Genomic DNA, 24,855 nt, shown 5'->3' with positions numbered 1-24,855 from the left:
CATATACTGTATTTAACAGATGCTCTTATCCAGAGCAATTAGAGTTAAGTGCCTTGCTCAAGGGCACCTCGACATATGTTTTACCAAGTCGGCTCAGGGATTCGAACCAGCGACCTTTCAGTTACTGGCCCAACACTCATAACTGCTAGACTACCTGCCATTATGTGTACATATATTTCTATTCCGGTCTCTGACATTGCTCATTCTGATATTTCAGAATGTATGATTTTTCTGGATTATGTGTGTATTGTTTTTTCAATATTGTGTATTGTTAGGTATTACTGCACTGTTGGAGCTAGAAACACAAGCATTTCACTGAACCTGCAATAACATCTGCAAATCGGTGTATGCTACCAATAAAAGTATTTGATTTGATATATTGGGCATAATGATGATATTGAAAAATACAGTACCTTAAATCTAATCTACTGGGCATAATGATGATACTCAATATGCAATTTTTAAACAGTGATTGAAGCCTTTGTCTTAAAAAATACCCACTCTGCATTTAATACTGTATCTACTGTATCTAAATCATAAGCAAAAAAAAGTCTGCCTAACAAAGGGTTAAATGGGAAAACCCTCAGTTTCACAACCACTACTATTTGCAGAAGCTATTGGCACATACCTATTGTGTAAAAAGTGCGATATCAATGTCTCTTTCATCCTGAGCCTTTATAAGGAAAGCTGAAGTTGACTTGCTCACACTTTTAGAGACACAGGCCTTCTTTTCATCCAAACCATTAGACCTAGCTGTCTGTGTTCATAATGAGAGCTGTTGTTGTTCTCCTGCTTGTGGCTGTGGCCAGTGCTAAGGTGTATGACAGATGTGAGCTGGCCAGAGCGCTGAAGGCATCCGGAATGGATGGCTACGCTGGAAACAGCCTGCCCAACTGTGAGTGATAATATACTTGATCGTGGTCTTTGAGGATGTGTGTGTGTGTGTGCATATGGTTGTATGTTTCTGAGCTCCAAAAATATCTTACCATAGCTAACCTTACACTGAGGATAATCCACCGCGTGACTATATGTCCTCTAAGGGGTTTGCCTGTCAAAATGGGAGTCGAGCTACAATACCCAGGCCACCAACCGCAACACCGACGGCTCCACCGACTATGGCATCTTCCAGATCAACAGCCGCTACTGGTGTGACGACGGACGTACCCCGGGGGCTAAGAACGTCTGTGGTATCCGCTGCAGCCGTGAGTTGCCTGTCTACCGAATGGCATCGCGTACATAGAGCATTACTTTTGACAAGAAATGTGCCGGGTTGAGGGCTATTGGCAGTGTACCCCTTGACTTATTCCACTTATTTAGTTGTGTTACAGCCTGAATTTAAATCGATTAAATAGAGATTTAGTGTCACTGGCCTACACACACAATACCGCATAATGTCAAAGTGTAGTTATGTTTTAAGACATTTTTACAATTTCTGGAGTGCAAATGTGCTTAACAAGTAACATAAATTGTGTGCAATAATAGTGTTTAACGTGATTTTTGAATAACTACCCCATCTCTGTACCCCCACACATACAATTATCTGTAAGGTCCTTCAGTTGACCAGCGAATTTCAAACACAGATTCAACCACAAACACCAGGAAGGTTTTCCAATGCCTCGCAAAGAAGGGCATCTATTGGTAGATGGTTAAAAAAAAAAGCAGACATGGATTATCCCTTTGAACATGGGGAAGTTATTAATTAAATGTTGGATTGAATATCAATACACCCATTCACTACAAAGATACAGGCGTCCTTCCTAACTCAGTTGCCAGATAGGAAGGAAATCGCTCAGTGAGTCCAATGGTGACTTTAATAAGTTACAGAGTTTAATGGCTGTGAAAACTGAGGATGAATCAACAACATTGTAGTTGCTCCACAATACAAACCTAAATGACAGAATGATAAGAAGGAAGTCTGTACAGAATACAAATATTCTAAAACATGAATCCTGTTTGCAATAAGGCACTAAAGTAATACTACAATGTGGAAAATAATTCACTTTATGTCCTGAATACAAAGCGTTATGTTTGGTGCAAGTCCAACACAACACGTCACTGAGTACCACTCTTCATATTTTCAGGCATGGTGATGGCAGCATCATGTTATGGGTATGCTTGTCATTGGCAAGGACTAGGGAGTTTTTTTAGGATAAAAAGAAACAGAATAGAGCTAAACACAGGGAAAAGCCTGAATGAAAATCCTAATCACATCCCTGATTACTTCCCCTTTATTTAGCCTCTGTGTTCATCAGTCCTTAGGTGTTATTGATTGTCTCTCACGTTCAGTACGCTTCCCATGTTTGTTCTTTTGTATCTGTTCCGTATTAAAATCACCTTCTGCACCTGCTTTCCGACTCCCAGCGTATAGTAACACTGGGAGACAAATATACCTTTCAGCAGGACAATAACCTAAAACATAAGGCCAAACATACACCGGAGTTGCTTACCAAGAAGACTCATTTTCCTGAGTGACATAGTTACAGTTTTGACTTAAATCAAACAACAAAATGTGTGTCTTAAATCACACAACAAAAAAACACAATAAAATGTGTAAAAGGTAAAGGGGTATTAATACTTTCTGAAGGCACTATAATGTTGATCTTACATAATTCGGATGTAACATTTGAATACAGTCAAAATGAGAATAAACAGACACTGGGGCTCCCGGTAGGCCTACTTCTCTATCCTAAACCCTGACCCAACTTACCTTTATTGTTTCATTGTACAGTAATCTGCTGTTGTTGTTGTGTTTCTAAGCTTTTGGTTCCTCCTGTTTCCCGTACGGTACTATGACTAAAGGTTTCCCTTCCTCTTACTTCTGACAGAGCTGCTAACTGCTGACCTCACAGTGGCGATCCGTTGTGCCAAGCGTGTGGTGTTGGACCCGAACGGAATCGGGGCATGGTAAGGTGGCAGGTTTCCCTGAAAGTACTATGTTACAAAAACATTTTAGTTACAAAATAATTAGCCATACTTTATGTTACCTGTAGCCCAATATCACTCTACAAGGCTATGTATAAATGGGATAACCTGTAACAAATTAGCTCTCACCTTTTAGAATAATTTAAATGGTAAGAACTGCCTGTACATGGTAATTATCTAACTTAAATATTCCCTTAAAATGACCCTGAATTAATGCCTACGTAATGTAAACCGTTTCCAAGTCTTCTATCATCCTTCAATTCCACATTATGTTCTGTTGTCTAATATCTGATATGTATTGTCTATATATCAAATACCAACATGATGGTGTGTGTACATTTTAGGGTGGCTTGGCGCCTTCACTGTCAGAATCAGGACCTGAGGTCCTACGTGGCTGGCTGCGGGGTCTAAGACCATACTGGAGCAGCTGAACACTTCTCAAACCATTCTGAAGCAGACTTAACTAATAGGATGGATCCACTCTGTACTATCCATCAGCATCTGCAGCCTTAACTAGTAAACTTTCACATATTGATACATTTTAGATTTAAGCAATAAGGGCCAAGGGGGTGTGGTATATGGCCAATATACCACGGCTAAAGGCTGTTCTTATGCACGACGCAACGCTGATTGCCTGGATACAGCCCTTAGTCATGGCATATTGGCCATATACCACAAACCCCCGAGGTGCCTTATTGCTGTTATAAACTGGTTACCGACGTAATTAGAGAAGTAAAAATAAATGTTTTGTCATACCTGTGGTATACCACGGCGTTCAGCCAAATCACCATTCAGGGTTCGAACCACCCAGTTTATAATACAGAGTAAATCACTAATAATCAGTTTTTTTTGTGTCAAATGTATAATCATATATAATGTATAATATTACTTCATGTCAAATCAGTAAACAGCTCAACATGCTTACCCATAAAAATAAAACAAGTTCATGTTTTATTTGTTGTTGGTGTTGTGTAGCAATGATAGATGATAGAATTGTCTTATTATAGTCAAACTGTCATGTCATTTATTATGTATTTATTATTCAGCCAACATCATCATCTCTGAAATGGTGCAGTGCTGTATCACTAAGGAAGCTAACAGTATCAAAACATACAACAAGCCCATAGCAACAATTCAAAATCCTCCAGACAACTCCATCCATATCATGTGTTTACAAATGCGTATAAAATGCATAATGCCAGAAACTCATTCAATTACCAAATACTTGCAGACTGTTCAGTGAGAATCTGGAGAAATTGTTGAAAAAGCATAGCAGCAGATGAATTCTACAATTAAATTATTTCAAAATGTGAATGAATCTGTGAAAAACATTATATTTTTCTTTTCCAACATACTCTACAATACTCCAAGGTCTATTTAAAATAACAAATATTCCCCCCCCCCCCCCCCCCCCATTTAAAAAAAAAATAAAGACTATGGACATCTTCAAAGTACACTGTTAGTTAAAGAGTAGTTTTCCCAAAGTGCCAGTAATAATTTTTCTGAAGTGAACATACTGTAAATGCCTTGAACAGCTGGTCGTCCAACAAGGGTAAGACTGGTCCCAGATCTGTGTGTTTGTCGTCTTGCATGATAACTTAAACAGACTGACACTCAGGGTAGAGTAAAGCGACCTGAAGTTAAACTGCATTGAAATACTCAATTTTCAGCTTTACATGGAATCCTTCAAGGGAACGTCAAACATAACCAATATTAAAGGGATAGGTCACTCCAAAACTATTTTAGTATTTTGATCATAAGTTCATTGTTAATACAATCCCCCCAAAATTCCATTGTGCATGTCAGTAGTCAAGTTTTCAGTACAGAGTAAAAACTGTGATGATGATGATATGTTTTGCATCATAACAAGTTTTTGAGTAAAGTGATCCTTTAACATGCTTTTGGTTAAACCAAACCAGAAGCTAGAACAGTAAAGGTTGTTTGTGATGCGAGGAGTATCCATCGAGCTCACATTCTGGTCTCCTCTGGTGGTCGATTCATGTAGTCCTGAACGGCCTGATGGTATGGTAGCCATTTCTTTGCGGATGCTTTTATAGACAAGATCCATCTGTGAACATGAACTTCAGAATTGATTAATTATCGCAAAGGTATTTCCAAGCATACAGTATTATGTCATGTTAAAAAGCTGTGTCTTTATTCCTTCCTAACTAAATCAATGCAATGAGAATCTACTTTGTGTAAAATGTGTCAAAAGTTTAATTGTCACGTGCACAGGATACAACCCACTGGGCAACAACGGGTTAAATCAACATTGTTTCCAAGCATTTTCAACAACAACAAGCGTTGAATCAAAGTGGAAAATGGTTTGGATTTGCAAAAAGTCCTCAATGAAAGTACGTTTTTTATTTTCTTCAACCAACTTTTAACCCAATGGCATGGTGAGCTTTTTTGTCGATTTCACGTTGAATTCACATTAGTTGACAAATCAACCAAATCTAAATCAAAACTGAACACTGAAATGTTGTCTGTGCCCAGTGGGAACAGGTGTAAACAGTACAGTGAAAATGCTTACTTAAAATGTGCCAACATGTGTAAAATGTGTGAACATCTCACCGTTTGTTTTCCATGGGGTTTTCAGCACAGAGATAGAAGGTTTTGAACTCTTCCGAAGGGGGTTTCAGTTCAATGGTGGATTTCTTGGATCCCAAGGACTGTTCCCTCACAGTGTACCCATGTAAGTAGATCCCCCCTGGAGGGAGTCATATATTTATTACAGTATTTAGCAGAGGAGGCTTCTAGAGGCAGTCAGATACGGTATTTTACAGTATTTAGCAGAGGAGGCTTCTCCAAGGAGTGCAAATAATGTAATGTAATGGGTTAAAAAACAAAACCTCGCTAATAAGTTATTGACAACAAAAAAGACCACACTAATTTGGATCTCTGACATTGATTTCCATTCATTGACATATGGGTTAAACAGAATATGGTTTGTCATCTATTTATCATATAATCATACATTTATAATTTATATTTACCATCAATAACTCCTAATCAATTTTCCTAAATGGACAACGCAGTCTCCTCAGTGTCAACATTTTGGCGGCAGGGTAGCCTAGTGGTTAGAGCATTGGACTAGTAACCGAAAGGTTGCAAGATTGAATCCCCGAGCTAAGTTAGAAATCTGCTGTTCTACCCCCGAACAAGGCAGTTAACCCACTGTTCCTAGGCCGTCATTGAAAATAACAAAAAAATGTTTAACTGACTTGCCTAGTTAAATAAAAACATGTATTTTTTAAACAATCAAGGTGAGGCACGCCATCACAACATACCCAGAGCGTGCGTTGAGCGGATGCCTGCGTAGAAGTATAGGCACCCGTCCTTCAGTGTACAGTAGTGCTGCACCCACGTGTCCTTGTTATTCCTGTCTATCTGGTGAAGCAGGCCCAGACACTCTGGGTTCTTCACGGCCAGTGGGGGGAGGCTGGCGTTGTGGCGAGTCACATCCACCCACACGTGATTCTGCCACATGAGAGGTCAGGGCAGGGATTAGTTCTATAGGCTATAGTCTCGGCATGGACAACAACATGCCTCATTTATTTGAATCATTCCCCCCAAAAACCACCTTTGATTATATCCTCCACAGTTAAAAATATGCATGATGGAATGTAATAGTGTATTGTAGCGAGACAGAATTTCAAGAAAGATTGTATATTTTATTTTAGATTAGCTTGTAAGAATAACTGGATATAAATTCTACATGTTTTCCGTGTTTGACAACAATCCTTACCTGTGTTACAGGATGAACAGCTCTGTCCATGGCATCCAACCACCTAAATGAATGAAAAACAGCAGGTGAGCAATATCACAGATAATTATTTCAAATAAATAACTTGTTATTGGTGTTGTATGCACACTTTAGTGCTCTGCTACTTCCTGGTTTCTAAAATTCTAAAATGTCTCAAATCTCATTTCAGTTTGTGACTATAAGCAATGTATAGCATAGCCATAGAGAATCATGGTACCATCTAAACCACTGTGAAAAATATTGGAAATAACCCCAAATATTGTATTTTTAGCTGTTGTAGCTGATGTAAAAAATAAACCAAAAAAGGATGGGAGAAGAAGCGTAGAAATATGGCACATAGAATAGATCTAGCACCTTATCATACTTTATTTTAATGAGAATGAATGATAGATCTATAACGTGCATTTCTATCTGAAATTAGTCTGGTCATACACAAAACTACATAAAAACGCAATAAACACTATGCAAGGACCACTACTCTATTGATACCTTTTCATCTCCAGGTTGGATGTAGCGGAGAAGTAGTACACTCGGTTGGCAGACAGGGGGCAGCACTTGAACACAAAGGGTTTCCCCAGGGAGGGGTCCCCTCCAACATCTGCTCCCTCTAGCTTAAAAGATGACAGAGCTCGCTTCCTCCCCTCATCCTGCAACAGAAATACACTGGCTGTCAGTGGAGATTGTAAGTGAATAGTTGGTGTCTTGACTGTTAGAGTGGTGCCTTGAGGATGACTGTTAGAGTGAAGGAGTGGTGTCTTGAGGATGACTAATAAAGTGAAGGAGTGGTGTCTTGAGGATGACTGTTAGAGTGAAGGAGTGGTGCCTTGAGGATGACTGTTAGAGTGAAGGAGTGGTGCCTTGAGGATGACTGTTAGAGTGAAGGAGTGGTGCCTTGAGGATGACTGTTAAAGTGAAGGAGTGGTGCCTTGAGGATGACTGTTAGAGTGAAGGAGTGGTGCCTTGAGGATGACTGTTAGAGTGAAGGAGTGGTGCCTTGAGGATGACTGTTAAAGTGAAGGAGTGGTGCCTTGAGGATGACTGTTAAAGTGAAGGAGTGGTGTCTTGAGGATGACTAATTGAGTGAAGGAGTGGTGTCTTGTTGTGGACCATATCCCCCGTGCATCTCGCGAAGGAGGAGGTGTTGCTAACATTTACAATAGCAAATTTCATCTTTTGAGCTTCTAGTCATGAAATATATGCAGCCTACTCAATCACTTTTTATAGCTACTGTTTACAGGCCTCCTGGGCCATATACAGCGTTTCTCATTGAGTTCCCTGAATTCCTATCGGACCTTGTAGTCAGAGCAGATAATATTCAAATTTTTGGTGACTTTAATATTCACATGGAAAAGTCCACAGACCCACTCCAAAAGGCTTTCGGAGCCATCATCGACTCAGTGGGTTTTGTCCAACATGTCTCTGGACCTACTCACTGTCACAGTCATACTCTGGACCTAGTTTTGTCCCATGGAATAAATGTTGTGGATCTTAATGTTTTTCCTCATAATCCTGGACTATCGGACCACCATTTTATTACGTTTGCAATTGCAACAAATAATCTGCTCAGACCCCAACCAAGGAGGATCAAAAGTCGTGCTATAAATTCACAGACAACACAAAGATTCCTTGATGCCCTTCCACACTCCCTCTGTCTACCCAAGGACGTCAGAGGACAAAAATCTGTTAACCACCTAACTCAGGAACTCAATTTAACCTCGCGCAATACCCTAGATGCAGTTGCACCCCTATAAACTAAAAACATTTCTCATAAGAAACTAGTTCCCTGGTACACAGAAAATACCCGAGCACTGAAGCAAGCTTCCAGAAAATTGGAACGGAAATGGCGCCACACCAAACTGGAAGTCTTCCGACTAGCTTGGAAAGACAGTACCGTGCAGTATCGAAGAGCCCTTACTGCTGCTCGATCATCTTATTTTTCCAACTTAATTGAGGAAAATAAGAACAATCCGAAATTTAATTTTGATACTGTCGCAAAGCTAACTAAAAAGCAGCATTCCCCAAGAGAGGATGGCTTTCACTTCAGCAGTAATAAATTCATGAACCACTTTGAGGAAAAGATCATGATTATTAGAAAGCAAATTACGGACTCCTCTTTAAATCTGCATATTCCTTCAAAGCTCAGTTGTCCTGAGTCTGCACAACTCTGCCAGGACCAAGGATCAAGAGAGACACTCAAGTGTTTTAGTACTATATCTCTTGATACAATGATGAAAATAATCATGGCCTCTAAACCTTCAAGCTGCATACTGGACCCTATTCCAACTAAACTACTGAAAGAGCTGCTTCCTGTGCTTGGCCCTCCTATGTTGAACATAATAAACGGCTCTCTATCCACCGGATGTGTACCAAACTCACTAAAAGTGGCAGTAATAAAGCCTCTCTTGAAAAACCAAACCTTGACCCAGAAAAAATAAAACACTATCGGACTATATCGAATCTTCCATTCCTTTCAAAATGTTTAGAAAATGCTGTTGCGCAGCAACGCACTGCCTTCCTGAAGACAAACAATGTATACGAAATGCTTTAGTCTGGTTTTAGACCCCATCATAGCGCTGAGACTGCACTTGTGAAGGTGGTAAATTACCTTTTAATGGCATCAGACTGAGGCTTTGCATCTGTCCTCATGCTCCTAGACCTTAGTGCTGCTATTGATACCATCGATCACCCCATTCTTTTTGAGAGATTGGAAACCCAAATTGGTCTACACGCACAAGTTCTGGCCTGGTTTAGATCTTATTTGTCAGAAAGATATCAGTTTGTCTCTGTGAATGGTTTGTCCTCTGACAAATCAACTGTAAATGTCGGTGTTCCTCAAGGTTCCGTTTTAGGACCACTATTGTTTTCACTATATATTTTACCTCTTGGGGATGTCATTTGAAAACATAATGTTAACTTTCACTGCTATGCGGACGACACACAGCTGTACATTTCAATGAAACATGGTGAAGCCCCAAAATTGCCCTCGCTTGAAGCCTGTGTTTCAGACATAAGGAAGTGGATGGCTGCAAACGCTCTACATTTAAACTGGGACAAAACAGAGACGCTTGTTCTAGGTCCCGAGAAACAAAGAGATCTTCTGTTGAATCTGATCAATTAATCTTAATGGTTGTACAGTCGTCTCAAATAAAACTGTGAAGGACCTCGACGTTACTTTGGCCCGTGATCTCTCTTTTGATGAACATATCAAGACTGTTTCAAGGACAGCTTTTTTCCATCTACTTAAAATGGCAAAAATCTGAAACTTTCTGTCCAAAAATGATGCAGAAAAATGAATCCATGCTTTTGTTACTTCTCGGTTAGACTACTGCAATGCTCTACTTTCCGGCTACCCAGATAAAGCACTAAATAAACTTCAGTTAGTGCTAAATATGGCTGCTAGAATCCTGACTAGAACCAAAAAATTTGATCATATTACTCCAGTGCTAGCCACCCTACACGGGCTTCCTGTCAAGGCAAGGGATGATTTCAAGGTTTTACTGCTAACCTACAAAGCATTACATGGGCTTGCTCCTACATATCTCTCTGATTTGGTCCTGCCGTACATATCACAAGACGCAGGCCTCCTAATTGTCCATAGAATTTCTAAGCAAACAGCTGGAGGCAGGGCTTTCTCCTATAGAGCTCAATTTTTATGGAATGGTCTGCCTACCCATGTGAGAGACGCAAACTCGGTCTCAACCTTTAAGTCTTTACTGAAGACTCATCTCTTCAGTGGGTCATATGATTGAGTGTAGTCTGGCCCAGGAGTGTGAAGGTGAACGGAAAGGCTCTGGAGCAACGAACCGCCCTTGCTGTCTCTGCCTGGCCAGTTCCCCTCTTTCCACTGGGATTCTCTGGCTCTAACCCTATTACAGGGGCTGAGTCACTGGCTTACTGGTGCTCTTTCATGCCATCCCTAGGAGGGGTGCGTCACTTGAGTGGGTTGAGTCACTGATGTGATCTTCGTGTCTGGGTTGGCGCCCCCCCTTTGGGTTGGGCCGTGGCGGAGATCTTTGTGGGCTATACTCGGCCTTGTCTCAAGATGGTAAATTGGTGGTTGAAGATATCCCTCTCGTGGTGTGGGGGCTGTGCTTTGGACATGTGGGTGGGCTTATATCCTTCCTGTTTTGCCCTGTCCGGGGGTATCATTGGATGGGGCCACAGTGTCTCCCCTCCTGTCTCAGCCTCCAGTATTTATGCTGCAGTAGTTTATCTGTCGGGGGGCTGGGGTCAGTTTGTTATATCTGGAGTGCTTCTCCTGTCTTATCTGGTGTCTTATCTGGTGTCCAGTTTCAACTGTTCTGCCTGTGATTATTATTATTTGACCATGCTGGTCATTTATGAACATTTGAACATCTTGGCCATGTTCTGTTATAATCTCCACCCGGCACAGCCAGAAGAGGACTGGCCACCCCTCATAGCCTGGTTCCTCTCTAGGTTTCTTCCTAGGTTTTGGCCTTTCTAGGAAGTTTTTCCTAGCCACCGTGCTTCTACACCTGCATTGCTTGCCGTTTGGAGTTTTAGGCTGGGTTTCTGTACAGCACTTTGAGATATCAGCTGATGTACAAAGGGCTATATAAATACATTTGATTTGATTTGAGGATGACTGTTAGAGTGAAGGATTGGTGTCTTGAGGATGGCTAATTTAGTGAAGGAGTGGTGTCTTGAGGATGACTGTTAGAGTGAAGGAGTGGTGTCTTGAGGATGGCTAATTGAGTGAAGGAGTGGTGTCTTGAGGATGACTAATTGAGTGAAGGAGTGGTGTCTTGAGGATGACTAATTGAGTGAAGGAGTGGTGTTTTGAGGATGACTAATTGAGTGAAGGAGTGGTGTCTTGAGGATGACTTTTAGAGGGAAGGAGTGGTGCCATGTGTATGACTGTTAAGCCATGTTCATCTGGACACTCTTTCATCCACTTAAAGAGAATACCACAATCCACACATGTTATAGTTACTGTAGGCCCTTCAAAGAAAACTAATATCATACGTGACTTCCTGTTAATCGATTTCCAGGCCCAATTCACCTTTTCTAAATGAAACTTCTGGGAGAATATTGTTGTGGAGGAAAGTAGGGATAGTTCACCTCATAAGTAATGTTGTCCTACAGGGGAGGGGCATTTACACAATACATAGTGTGGAATATAAAACAGCTTGACTGAAGAGCAATTATGAGGTATGCAAAATGTCTGACAAACTTTGAATTTGAAATGTCCCTTTTAGATCCAAAACACAGGAGGGTAGTTTCTCTAAAGGCACGTGACGAGTTACCAGGATTCTGTGCTCACCTTTTTATGCCTGTAGTAGTACAGACAGCAGTCATGTCTTAGCACGAACCACCTCCTTCTCCAACCCTTGATCAGGCCAGACTGGGTGCGTTTATGGAGGTAGCCTCGGCAGGTAGGTCTGGGGGTGTTGGGGCCTCGACCGATGTCTGAGCCAATGGTCATAGTCAGGAGGTCTGGGCCTATCAAATAACAAATAATAAGGGGATCCCATTCTCAATCACATACTAAAAAAACTAAACATGATAGCAAAATATTTGTCAGGACATGATGTCCTTTAAGTCAGTTTTGGCTTGTGAATAGGTACCTGATGGGCACTCCACAGGAGGCTGCTGAGGGGAGGACGGCTCATAATAATGTCTGGAACGGAGCGAATGGAATGGCATCAAACACATGGAAACCATGTGTTTGATGTATTTCATACCATTCCAGAGATTCCACTCCAGCCATTACCACGAGCCTGTCCTCCCTAATTAAGGTACCACCAACCTCCTGTGGTGCATTATCCTTTATAGCTAATTCTAACTACATACTTGTGCAGTACCATGATCTAACAGTTAACATGTTGGCCTATTTTATTCTTACCTTGTCTTGCCAGGTCAGCTGCCTCAGAGTGGGGGATACTGGTGACATCGATCCCATTGACGGCCATGACGAAATCTCCCACCAATAGCCCCGCCTCCTCGGCTGCTCCATCTGAAACCAGAAGGGAGGAGCTTGGCTTACAGCTGAGCTAGCAGTGTGGTTTGCTAGATACGGCCAATGGACACTTGCAGCAGTGATAATATCTGTCAAAAACATCAAACTGCTTGGCAAATTGCTGCAGTGACACAAAATGTCCGCCTTAAAATGAAAAATATACTAATCAGTCTCTTTTAAAAGGATAGCAAATTCTTTGTTGCTCAAACTGCATCTTTATCAAGCAAACAAAACAATTGAAAATATTGTCTGAGTAACCTTTGCTGTGCATTTACTAGCGTGATAAGATGCACATAGTACAAATACGGTACGCAAATGGACTTACTTGTGTCGACCTCTGTGACCACAATAGGTTTGGAAAACTGTATTCTGAACCCCCAGGGGTACTCTCCCATTCCTTTCCAAATCTTTACCGTCCTCTCACGAACTGCAGAGAGAAGAAGCAATTAAGTAAGAATGGTCCATCTATGTTTTCACCTTCAAGAGTTCTATTAAATTGTTGATAACATTAAGAACATTGGTGGTGGTAGGAGTAGTAGTAGTAGTAGTAGTAGTAGTAGTAGGAGTATTAGTAGTAGTAGTAGGAGTAGTAGTAGTAGTAGTAGTAGTAGTAGTAGTAGGAGGAGGAGTAGTAGTAGTAGTAGTAGTAGTAGTAGTAGTAAAAATATGAAAATGTATCCACTCACTATTGCAAGTCGCTCTGGATAAGAGTGTCTGCTAAATGACTAGAATGATGTACATGTAGAAGTAACACCAGTAGTGGTAGTAGTAGTAGTAGTAGTAGTGGTAGTAGTAGTAGTAGTGGTAGTAGTAGTAGTAGTAGTGGTAGTAGTGATAGTAGTAGTATTTGTTTTACAGGACCTCCTTAGATAGTAACATTTTCTTGACAGTACAGCGGGAAAGGTAGAGAGGGAGACAAATAGTATGGCCATAGACATAGGGTGGCCGACACAGGGCTGAAACCTTGGTCGCCAGGTGATCGGCCAGAGTTGGGAGCTTAGAACGCTACGCCAAACTCTGGCACGTTGATCATTTTCTTAAAGAAGATTTTAATTTGTTAACTGATTTTTAATCTCTGAATTGACTGACTTTATTGGAGAAGGCCCCAACACCGTGATGTAAGAAATGTAGAAAGGTGTCCTACTTGTGACAGTTCGAGGTTGGAGACCAGGAGGAACTGGCCCAGCAGTCGGACTGACTTCGTCTCCACTGTAAATCCATGAGGCACAGTGGAAGGTTTCTGTGTAGAAACCCTTATCTCCAAGGTCCCTTGTTGCCATGTCAACAGAACGACTGTCTTCTGAAATTCCTACACAGTGACATAAGCACACATAGAATGACATGACATGACATTCCATTACTAGTTTTCCGAAACAAGTTTTCTGTTAATGACTTATACATTTGGTTCCGGTATTCCAGAAAAGTCAAAGTGATAGCATCTGACATAAATAACCACAACAACAACAACATGTTTAGTTCACGGAGTTCTGTTTTATTTTTAAAAAGTGGGCGCATTTCGACTTTCGACTTCGTCAAAGCTTGCTTTTTTTGTGGGGGGGAGGGGTGTTGGGCACCGTTCTTTGTGGGAACGTAGGCCTTCCGTCAGCAGGTGCAATCTGAAAAACAACAAATTGTAAAGTAGGTGGAATTGTTGTATTTTTTTTCCCAGATTGCACCTGTTGATGAAAGTCAAAACACATAAGCTTTTTTGAAATAAAACAAGAGCATGAGGTAAAAAACGTAGTTGTGCTTATTTATGGGAGATGCCGTTGCCTTCCCGTTTCTGCAATACCTACAATAGGTTTACAATGACTACACCCAAATCGCCCCAATTGTGAAAACCTCTGGTATCGCTGACACACCTAAAATACGACTTATATCATATTCTATCTCCTGTTCACACAGTTCTGATTGCCTTGTTATGTCTGGTCATAGCAATAAAGGCATACCACTCAATATCTGTGTTGTGGCTGGTTATAGACCAACAAATGAAAGCTGTGTCTGGTTCAAGATTAGGGGACATTAGGGTGCCTACCTGACTCCTCATTGATGCTGCTGGTTAGGGAGCTTCCTCCTATAGAGCTCCATTGCTTGCTGTCCTTGAAGAGATTCCGTCTCTTAGCCCAGTGCTCGGGGCCGTTGTCCTTGACCTCTAAGGAGGCTTCAGAAAATAAATAAAGGATACCCATATGAGAACACTTTCTGACCCCCTTATATCATCTTAACCAAATTATTGAATCTTGTGGTCCCTCTGGGACAAGTGGGGATTTGGAATGAATGTCTTAGGCTATGATTAGTGAAAAACCTGAGATTGGTACAACTCACATTTGGACACACTTTGTTTTACCGCTGTAGAATCTGTCTGATATTGATTCCAATTGCTTTCTGTCTCTTGGTCTTGAGATTCATGATCTGGACTGGGTGCCTCTGCAATTTCCATGCCTGAATCCTCTACAATCTTGTATTTTGGAGGAGGTTCTTTCCCCTCCTCGATCTGTGAAAGAGTAGGGCTGGAGATGCTAGCTCTTACAGTTTGAGACCTTTTCGGCGTTAGTCTAACCTCCTCTGTAGCTTTACTTGCGATTTCTGAGTCCATCTCCATGTTCAGTACGGGGAACACAGACCGTGCCTCTGGGATTACGTTGGAGGTGTCCAAGTGGGGACTATTCAGTGCTGCGCTCTCTGCTAGTTTGGAGACACTCTGCAAGATCCTTTGCTCAGTGCTCCCTGTTGTTATGGCCATGACTGATCCTCTTCGCCGCATGGATTGAAGATTGGGAACTGAATTCTCTTGGGATGACAGTTTGGAAAGGGAGGTAGGGAAGACCTGAATGAGCAGGTCCCTCTGAGTGAGCTCCTCCATCGTGGGATCTAGGCTGTGGTCCTCCACTTCCCCCATGTCTTCATCAAAGCCGCTCTCTGCCACCTCGATCTGCTCCACTCCGAAAGCCATGTCCGCCAATGCATTCCCTCCAAAGTCCAGGTCGGGTCCTCTGGATTCTTCACATGGTAGGTGCTTTGGCTCTGGTAACTGGAAGACCTCCTCTACAGCCTCCTCGGACATAGATGCATATGACGGATTGATCAGTTGTTGCTGTGGCTCGAGGTGGCTGTTTGCATTGCTGGAGCTGGGTCTGTAACTGTAGCTGCTTTGGGAGGATTTACGTCTCAATGCACTAAAGGGACAAAGCCTCTCATCTTCCTGGTGGTCTGCTGTCAGTCTGCTTAGTCTCTCTGCTTGAAGCGGAAGGGACTCCATAATGTAAGAGGAGATGGTGCCAGACGAAAAAGACTCTCTTCCCTCCCACGAAGGTAGGCCCTCCTGCATTTGACTTGGTTCTTCTTTCACCCCGGGGAAAGTCCGCCGCCTCTTCGTCGGCTTTTGTAGATAACTGGACGACAAGCAGGTTTTGCATTCTACGGTAGCTATGCTATTGTTACGCATCTGGGTCTTCATCTCGTGGTTTTGGATGAAGTCTTTGGTGTAACTGGACCTGTTCACTGACAATGGTGGTCTCATGAACATGGGTTCATAGTTGTCTGATTCCGATACGCTGTCGAAGAAAGATGCCAAATGGGCACTGTCTTCACCATCAAGTGAGTAGGGGCAACCAGAGTCTTTATGGTGCCTCATGGAGGGTGGTGGACTGAATACCCATTGCTGCTTGTCCATAGTACAACAAGCTCCAATCTGACAGGAAGCTATGTCTTCGGTAAGGTCTGCCAGGGATTCATATTTATGGTCGGAAAACTCACAAGGTGGGGGAATGTCACACAGTGCATCTGTGCTTTTCCAGAAGTCAGACAAAGGGGGTGGGCTGGAGGACCCACCTGCCAATGTGAAGTCGGTGTCATTGTTGCTGGGCGAACGGTGAAAAGCAAATTGATCATCACAGCAGCTTTTGCGGCAGGCCAATTCCCCACAACACCTTGAGGCAATGCTATGTCTTTCTGTGAACTCGGCATCCTTGCTGCTTTCTGGAACGCTAAATTCGTAGTTGTGCTTCCTGTTTTGACTGTGGACTGTGATGTTTACATTTGGGTTTAGAGTCCATGACTGCTGAATTAAATCATTATTTGGACCGAGTCTCTTCTCACATTGACTCTGGACACAAGGCTCTCCGGTAGCCTCCTGTTGACTTTCGAACGCATATACTGTCTTGATCCCTGAGTTATCGGAGTGTAGAATTTCTTGAATTTCAAACTTCATGTTCGAGCCAATACGAGAGTGCTGAAAGATGATTTTTGAAGATGACGGTTGCAAATTGTCAATGGTTACCAAAGTTGTGAATTTCACCCCCCTGTCTATGTTCTCTTGCTTTGCGATGCTAGGTGGCCTTTTGTTTCGAGAGGACTCCCCTTGACTGTCTCGCCTGACTTTTTTCTCTTTGCTTGGAATCTCACTGTATTTTCCCTCTTCATCAGAGTCTGACAAAATATTTTCTTTGCGTAATGATTGAATTTCTCCTTTCTCAGTGATATCATCCTGGCAAACCAAACTGTTACTTTTGTTTTGTTTTTGAAAAACGCATTGAGAGGCACTCTCTGTAAGGAAGACAAAAAATGAATACACCTTAACATTTAGCCTACATCAAAAACTACAACAACAACTATTAAGACCACTGTACGGCCACAATGCCATAGACAAGCTGTGAGACTGAGGAACTAAATCTCTCAAAAGGTATCTAAAAGGTTGATCCCTTCTATGTACCCTGAGATTGAATTGATTAATACATTGTAGTGAGGATTGTGGTTGAATATGTTCCAACTCTTGCATTTGGTGTAAAGCTTAAAGGCCTCGTGGCTGCTGAGCCATCCTCACACACAGTACTAACCCTTTTCTGTGAACCATTTCTCTCAAGCTCAATTTGACAAAATGGTACCTTATCACAATGTGTGGGATTCATTCCAAGATGGAGCCTCTTGGCTCTTGTCCATTAGCTGTGGTTACATAGACGAGACCACAGTAATCCTCACCTGCTCCGATTGGCCAAACAGTGTGGCAGGCTTAATAGTGAAGGTGTGGGTGCACGGGCTGGGCGTGACTCAGCCATCCATGACAGGATTAACCCCATTTCTCTAAAGGATCCGCCCCAATAACCTCCACTCACGTTTACTGCTGGCGGGGCTCTTCCTCCTCCGACTGTTCCTCCTCCTGCTCCCGCGACGACTCATTCTTCCCTAGGCCTCAGCCTTCAATTTCCCATACACTGCAACAGACAATTACAAAATCATGAACAACTTTATTGTTCATTGGCTGTTTAACCCAATTAGTCCCACCATGATGCCGGCGTGATTTGGACTTTGTGTGTTTGACTTCTGAGTTGTACCTTTTGGATTTGTCTATTTCTTATGCTTCCGTTGGTACCGACCATTAGTCTGTGTGATTAAAGAGGGTTGAGCTGGAGAGGTGTTTGTGAGACAAGGGCAGTGTTTTACAAAATCGTCCGTGGAGTCCAAATGGCACATGTAATATGTTTTGCTCTATGAAGCTCACAAGCTACACAAGTGTCGTTAGAAGGTAAGGGGTTTTTCTACACATAGAAGATCATAGAATCCCTAGCACATAATGTCTATAATACTGTAATAAGCTTTGGTGATTTGCTGTCACAAATCACCAAACTCCACACAGTTGTTACTGACTAGTTGGCTATTCATTTCCCACTGAGCAAACAATTTCCGTATGAATGCCTTTCTATCACGTTTGCTTTGGCTGACCTTATTTTTTAAGGTAGTTCTGAAAATGAAATGGTAAAAACACTTCATTGTAAGGCTAAATATAAGGGCTATATAAAATATACATTTAAGTCAAATAAATGAAAAAGGCCATTTTTGCTGGGGCTCTCAAGACTGATAGGGTTAAAAGTAATATCAGAATGAACAGTGTTTATATACTGTAGTGAATTCTGGGGGTAGCCCTGAACGGGAGTCCAACCCAGATCCAGTAGGCTGTCAAGCCACACCGTAGCCATTATTCAAAACAAAAATCTGAACAGATTGACAAGCTCGCTAGGTGTTTGGTTAAGATTGCAAATCAAAACCAAAATATTGATTATGATGCATGCAACATACCAATCTCTGAGTGTTTGATTAGAATTGTCTCTCAAAAAACAGTGGCACATCTACAGCAACTGTAGCCTTGGTACTGTTATTGATAAAATGGTAGTCCGAAAATTTCCACTCCAATAGATTATTATAAAGCAGTAGGAAACGGACAGAAAACAGTTTTCTGATGTGATCATGTTGCATATATGTGATAGTTGGTGTGAAATCCTACTGTCATCTTAAATTGAGGCTTAATGTCCACTCTCTCGTGCTGGCATAGGAAATAGGTATCTATCTCCCTGATTATGCTCAGGTCCAAAATGACAGATTTATTCAACCACTGAATGAGCCCAGAATTTTAAAAAGCATCACAATGGATGCAAAGAATTGATGTACCATACATTTATAAAAAATGTTTTAAGATAAATTGGCTTAATTTAGGCCAAACTGCTTGACATGAATGTAATGTAATGTATTGTCATCTCACCTCGTGTAATGTCAGCATTAGATAAGGATGTAATGTCGATAGTGATACAGCCAAAAATGCACATAAAATATTGACTCATTTTCAGATTAAACAAGAATTTAATTAAATGTAATCCATTGAGTAGAATTACCCAACACCAGGAAAGAACAGATAGCCTTCGCCACCCATATGCACATTTCATACTTACCTGGAAATATATATTATCACCATTTCCAAAAGACCTGGAATTGGGTCAATTCCACAAATTCAATTCTCTCTCCCTGTAAATTCCATTGAATTCAATTCCAGGTCAGTCTTTGAATTCAGATATAAGTTCATTCTTCTGAATTCCAATGTTAGGTCAATTCCAAATATTGAAATTATCCCCAACAATTCCACAAATTCAAATTCACGAATTGAATTGGAATTTCAAATTAAATTACAATTGACCCCAACCCTTATACACGGTAACATTTAACATGCTTTACTGAATCAGTTAGTCATTTTAATGGTAAGAAACACATTTCCTCTAGAATCCCAGATTCCCAATACACTCCATTTTATTCTCCGTGAACATTTTCAATGCCTTCCGTTACCTTCTCAGGTGATCTATCTGCATTCCTGGCATACACAACCTATATCTCAGAGGCTCCGATGCAATGAACAACCAAGTAAACGCACTAACTTACCCCTGAATGAACAACCAAGTAAATGCACTAACTTACCCCTGAATAAATATGTCCAGAAAGGGGATATTTTTTTTCCTTATAGAATAGTCTGTCAAGTTGAAGAGCGTTAGTCATATAGGGCATATCTTTCACAAAGACGCCACATGACCCGTGCACCTAAGACGGCTCCACTTCTTAACGTTTCTATTCCTGCAGCTAAAGCAGCTTAATGCATGTAATCTCATGAACCACTTGTGATGTCAGTGTGAAGCTGAAGTCTATTCAGTTGCCTTTGTCTACGGAATCACATCGTTAATAAAAAGAGGACTATCACACGTACAAGCTGAAACTTTTCATTTAAACCTGACAGATCAGGACTAATCAGATTTATGGTGGTTATTGAATGGGGGAAACATCAACTTTGGGGTCAGATTCATGACTAGGGCTAGTTGAGGGTAAGGTCGTTGATTGGCTCTAGTCCAGTCTCGACAAGTCAACAGACATAAATAGGAAATTATTGCAGCCTTGTAGCCATTGCAGAGCTCACCAGTGTATAACTGAGTTCTAAACATACACTACCATTCAAAAGTTTGGGGTCACTTATAATTTTCCCGCAAAACACCAGTCTCCACATCAACAGTGAAGAGGCGCCTCCGGGATGCTGGCCTTCTAGGCAGAGTTCCTCTGTCCAGTGTCTGTGTTCTTTTGCCCATCTTAATATTTTATTTTTATTGGCCAGTCTGAGATATGGCTTTTTCTTTGCAGCTCTGCCTAGAAGGCCAGCAGCCCGGAGGCACCTCTTCACTGTTGCACGTTGGCCAATAGAACCGATGGTAGTGGTGATTTTATCCCTCGCCTACGAATCCTCACAAGGCACCCCAATCTTCTCCCCCTTTATCTCCGTCTTTTCTTCACGCAAATGACGGTGATTTCGGCCTGGTCTTTAGGAAGAAGTATATCCTTCGCGTCAGAATCATAAAAAATAAAAAATCTTTGTCCAGTTCGAGGTGAGTAGTCGCTGTTCTGATATCCAGAAGCTCTTTTCGGTTATAAGAGACGGTAGCAGAAACTTTATGTACAAAATGAGTTATAAACTATGTGAGAAAAAAAACTAAATAGCACAGTTGGTTAGGAGCCCGTAAAACGGCAGCCATTATATCACAAGTGTAGTGTCAGTGTAATGTGTGTGAGTGTGTATACAGTATATAGTCTTGTGAGTGTACATCGGGTCAGTGCAGATAGTCTGGATAACCATTTAGCAGTCTTATGGCTTGGGGGAAGAAGATTTCACTGAGCCTTTTGGACGAAGAGCCGATGCTCTGGTACCGACTGTAGCAGAATGAACAGTCAATTGCTTGGGTGGCTGAAGTCTTTGGTCATTTTTCGGGCCTTCCTCGCCGCCTGAAATAAAAGTCCTGGATGGCAGGGAGCTCGGCTCCAGCGATGTACTGGGCTGTCCGCATCACACTCTGTAGCATTTTGTGATTGAGGGCGCTGCATTTTCCATACCAAACAGTGATGCAACCAGTCAAGATATCACGATGATGAGGTTATGTTAAGTTCTTAGTGATGTGTACGCCAAGTAACTTGAAGCTTTCAAATCGCTCCACTACAGTCCCATCAATGTGGATGGGTGCTTGATCTTCCCTCTTCCTCCTTTAGTCCACGATCAGCTTCTTGGTCTAACTGATGTTGAGGGAGAGGTTGTCGTCCTGGCACCACACTGGCAAGTCTTTGACCTCCTCCCTGTAGGCTGTCATCGGCGATCAGGCCTACCACTGTCGTGTCGTCAGCAGACTTGATGATGGTGTTGGAATTGTGTGTGACCATGCAGTCATGGGTGAACAGGGAGTACAAGAGGGCACTAAGCACGCACCCCTGAGAGGCCCACGTGTTGAGGGTCAGCGTGGTGGAGGTGTTGTTGCCTACCCTCACCGCCTGTGGCCGGCCTGTCAGGAAGTCCAGGATCCAGTTGCAGAGGGAGGTGTTCGGTCCAAGGGTCCCCAACTTGGTGATAAGCTTGGAGGGTACTATGGTGCTGAAGGCTGAACTCTATGAACAGCATTCTGACAGTTATTTCACCTCTTGTCCTGGTGGGAGAGGGCAGTGGGAGGAGTCACCGGTGGATCTGTTGGGGTGTAATGGGAATTGGAGTGGGTCCATGGTGTCTGGGATGATGGTGTTGATGTGTGTCATGACCAGCCTTTCAAATTCATAATTACAGATGTGAGTGCTTCAGGGCGATAGTCATTTAGGCAGGTTACCTTGGGAGTTCTTGGGAACATGGACAATGGTGGTCAGCTTGAAACATGTTGGGATTACCGACTGGGAAAAGGAGAGATTGAAAATGTCAGTAGAGTCAATTTCTACCTGGTCTGTAGATTTTTGTAAATAAACTCTTCAAATATAATTGAGTTGATTGACTAAATAATGGAATTTCACTCAGAGCCTACATCCAACCCAAAGGCCCTTACTATACAATAACATTTTCAATACAGGTATATTCTATATTTGTCTTCCTGCTAACAATATCGTTTTATAAGGAATAATGGGTTTTAAATACTGGTGAGTGGGGAGAGAAAACCTGCCTCAAACATTTCTCTGTTGGATATATTTGGGCCATAAACATTCAAGCCTAGAGTGTAGCGTGGCTATTGCGATCCATGTTTATTTAACAATGATGAAACATGAAGATAAACACAAAATACTTCAACCAAGGCGTGACAGAACCCCCCCCCCTAAGGTGCGGACTCCCGGACGCACATCAAAACAATAGGGAGGGTCCGGGTGGGCGCCTGTCCATGGTGGCGGCTCCGGCGCGGGACGTGGACCCCACTCTATCAATGTCTTAGTCCCTCCTCCTCGCGTCCCTGGATAGTCCACCCTCGCCGCCGACCATGGCCTAGTAGTCCTCACCCAGAATCCCACTGGACTGAGGGGCAGCTCTGGACTGAGGGGCAGCTCGGGACTGAGGCAGCTCGGGACGAGGCAGCTCGGGACTGAGGGGTAGCACAGCACTGAGGGGAAGCTCAGCACTGAGGCGAAGCCCAGCACTGAGGGGAAGCCCAGCACTGAGGGGAAGCCCAGCACTGAGAGGAAGCCCAGCACTTAGAGGAAGCCCAGCACTGAGAGGAAGCTCAGCACTGAGAGGAAGCTCAGGCAGGTAGTTGGATCCTGCAGATCCTGGCTGGCTGGTGGTTCTGGCAGATCCTGGCGGATCTGGAAGAGTCTGGCTGACTGGCAGATCTGGAGAAGTCTGGCTGACTGGCGGATCTGGAAGAGTCTGGCTGACTGGCGGATCTGGAAGAGTCTGGCTGACTGACAGCTCTGGCTGCTCCATGCTGACTGGCAGCTCTGGCTGCTCCATGCTGACTGGCGGCCCTGGCTGCTCCATGCTGACTGGCGGCCCTGGCTGCTCCATGCTGACTGGCGGCCCTGGCTGCTCCATGCTGACTGGCGGCCCTGGCTGCTCCATGCTGACTGGCGGCCCTGGCTGCTCCATGCTGACTGGCGGCCCTGGCTGCTCCATGCTGACTGGCGGCCCTGGCTGCTCCATGCTGACTGGCGGCCCTGGCTGCTCCATGCTGACTGGCGGCTCTGGCTGCTCCATATAGACTGGCAGCTCTGGCTGCTCCATACAGACTGGCAGCTCTGGCGGCTCCTTGCAGACTGGCAGCTCTGGCGGCTCCTTGCAGCCTGGCAGCTCTGGCGGCTCCTTGCAGACTGACAGCTCTGGCAGCTCTATGCAGACTGGCAGCTCTATGCAGACTGGCAGCTCTATGCAGACTGGCAGCTCTTTGCAGACTGGCAGCTCCTTGCAGACTGGCAGCTCCTTGCAGACTGGCAGCTCTATGCAGACTGGAGACTCCGGCAGCGCTGTAGAGACGGAAGGCTCTGGCAGCGCTAAACAGGCGGGAGACTCCGGCAGCGCTGGAGAGGAGGAAGGCTCCAACTGCACTTGGCTCGATGCTCACTCTAGCCCAGCCAATACACGGAGCTGGACTGGCTATGCACCAGCACTGGAGACACCGTGGGCACCACAGCATAACACGGTGCCTACCCGGTCTCTCTAGCCCCCCGGTAAGCACAGGGAGTTTGCGCAGGTCTCCTACCTGCCGTAGCCATACTCCCTGTTAGCCCCCCCCAAGACATTTTTGGGGCTGACTCTCCGGCTTCCATCCCCGTCACCGTGCTCCTTCGCCAACTCCATTCTCCGATAACCTTCCGCGCACTGCTCCATCGAATCCCAGGCGGGCTCCGGCACTCTCCCTGGGTCGACCGCCCACCTGTCTATCTCCTCCCAAGTAGTATAGTCCATACTCTTGCTGTCCATAACGTCCTCCCATGTCCTTTCCTCCTTTCGCTGCTGTTGCCCGTTACCACGCCGCTTGGTCCTGTTGGGGTTGGGTGATTCTGTAACGGCTTTCTTCGGTTGAAGTAGAGTCGGACCAAAATGCAGCGTAGCTATTGCGATCCATGTTTATTTAACAATGATGAAACATGAACTGTACACAGTTATTACAGTTGTTCAAATTGGAACACAACTATATATGATACAAAACTGGAGGCCACATTATCAGGTCCTCATTTTATAAAACAAAATGACATACTAAATCAAACTGTATATTCCGTGCATTTAAAGGGGCTATCCTGGATTGGACTTTTAAATGCATGGTAAAAGCCCTTGATTCTTGATGAATATCACTTTTTAAATGCATTATGATATTAGATCAACTGTATATCTTCAAAACAAAATATAATTTTGATTTCATGGATGGTAAGTCCTTGCATCCATAGCTCTGTTTAAAAATGTGAAAATTGTCACATTTCTGCAAACACATCCCTCTGCTGTTGTTTACCAAAACAAGTGGTGGGTTGACACAATAAAAACAATTAAAAAAAACATTAGAATTAGTATAAGTATAGCCTCATTACACTATCCTATACACGGTAGCTTACATTCTGTTACTCAGAAAAGAGCGCAGTGATTAAGATGGTGGATCAGGCA

The 24,855-nt window shown here is 43.1% G+C and overlaps 2 protein-coding genes across 4 annotated transcripts; one reads left to right on the top strand and one right to left on the bottom strand.

Moving 5' to 3' along the window:
- Positions 1–648: 648 nt before the first annotated feature.
- On the top strand, positions 649–3,874 carry LOC110523157 (lysozyme C II-like). The gene is made up of 4 exons (XM_021601582.2): positions 649–895; positions 1,041–1,202; positions 2,826–2,904; positions 3,267–3,874. The coding sequence occupies exons 1-4, from the start codon at positions 769–771 to the stop codon at positions 3,331–3,333; spliced, it is 435 nt and encodes a 144-aa protein (XP_021457257.1). The 5' UTR covers positions 649–768; the 3' UTR covers positions 3,334–3,874.
- A 472-nt stretch (positions 3,875–4,346) lies between these two features.
- pdzph1 (PDZ and pleckstrin homology domains 1) lies at positions 4,347–20,461 on the bottom strand. Of its 3 annotated transcripts, XM_021601581.2 has the most exons (13): positions 19,905–20,461; positions 17,780–17,878; positions 14,994–17,213; positions 14,704–14,829; positions 13,813–13,977; positions 12,994–13,095; positions 12,555–12,665; positions 11,973–12,151; positions 7,178–7,335; positions 6,671–6,713; positions 6,213–6,402; positions 5,497–5,632; positions 4,347–4,990 (listed from the first exon to the last, which is right to left on the bottom strand). In XM_021601581.2, the coding sequence occupies exons 2-13, from the start codon at positions 17,841–17,843 to the stop codon at positions 4,891–4,893; spliced, it is 3,594 nt and encodes a 1,197-aa protein (XP_021457256.2). In that variant the 5' UTR covers positions 17,844–17,878; positions 19,905–20,461; the 3' UTR covers positions 4,347–4,890. The 3 variants fall into 3 exon arrangements, with proteins under 3 accessions (XP_021457256.2, XP_036832608.1, XP_036832607.1); XM_036976713.1 differs by lacking the exon at positions 14,994–17,213 and having other exon boundaries at positions 19,905–20,454; XM_036976712.1 differs by lacking the exons at positions 17,780–17,878; positions 19,905–20,461 and adding an exon at positions 17,552–17,765.
- Between the last annotated feature and the right edge of the window lie 4,394 nt (positions 20,462–24,855).

This window comes from Oncorhynchus mykiss, chromosome 5 (assembly GCF_013265735.2).
Source record: "Oncorhynchus mykiss isolate Arlee chromosome 5, USDA_OmykA_1.1, whole genome shotgun sequence".
In the NCBI taxonomy this organism is placed as follows: Eukaryota; Metazoa; Chordata; class Actinopteri; order Salmoniformes; family Salmonidae; genus Oncorhynchus; species Oncorhynchus mykiss.
The sequence above is the reverse complement of the archived record's forward strand: the minus strand, read 5'-3'. Positions and strand labels throughout refer to the sequence as shown.

Coding starts and splice junctions, on each gene's coding strand:
- LOC110523157 (XM_021601582.2), top strand. CDS start 769: ATGAGAGCTGTTGTTGTTCTCCTGCTTGTGGCTGTGGCCAGTGCTAAG. Junction 896..1,040: donor TGGAAACAGCCTGCCCAACT/GTGAGTGATAAT, acceptor ATGTCCTCTAAG/GGGTTTGCCTGTCAAAATGG. Junction 1,203..2,825: donor CTGTGGTATCCGCTGCAGCC/GTGAGTTGCCTG, acceptor TACTTCTGACAG/AGCTGCTAACTGCTGACCTC.
- pdzph1 (XM_021601581.2), bottom strand. CDS start 17,843: ATGAGTCGTCGCGGGAGCAGGAGGAGGAACAGTCGGAGGAGGAAGAGC. Junction 17,214..17,779: donor GAGCCCCGCCAGCAGTAAAC/GTGAGTGGAGGT, acceptor TCTTCCTTACAG/AGAGTGCCTCTCAATGCGTT. Junction 4,991..5,496: donor AACCCCATGGAAAACAAACG/GTGAGATGTTCA, acceptor TCATGTTCACAG/ATGGATCTTGTCTATAAAAG.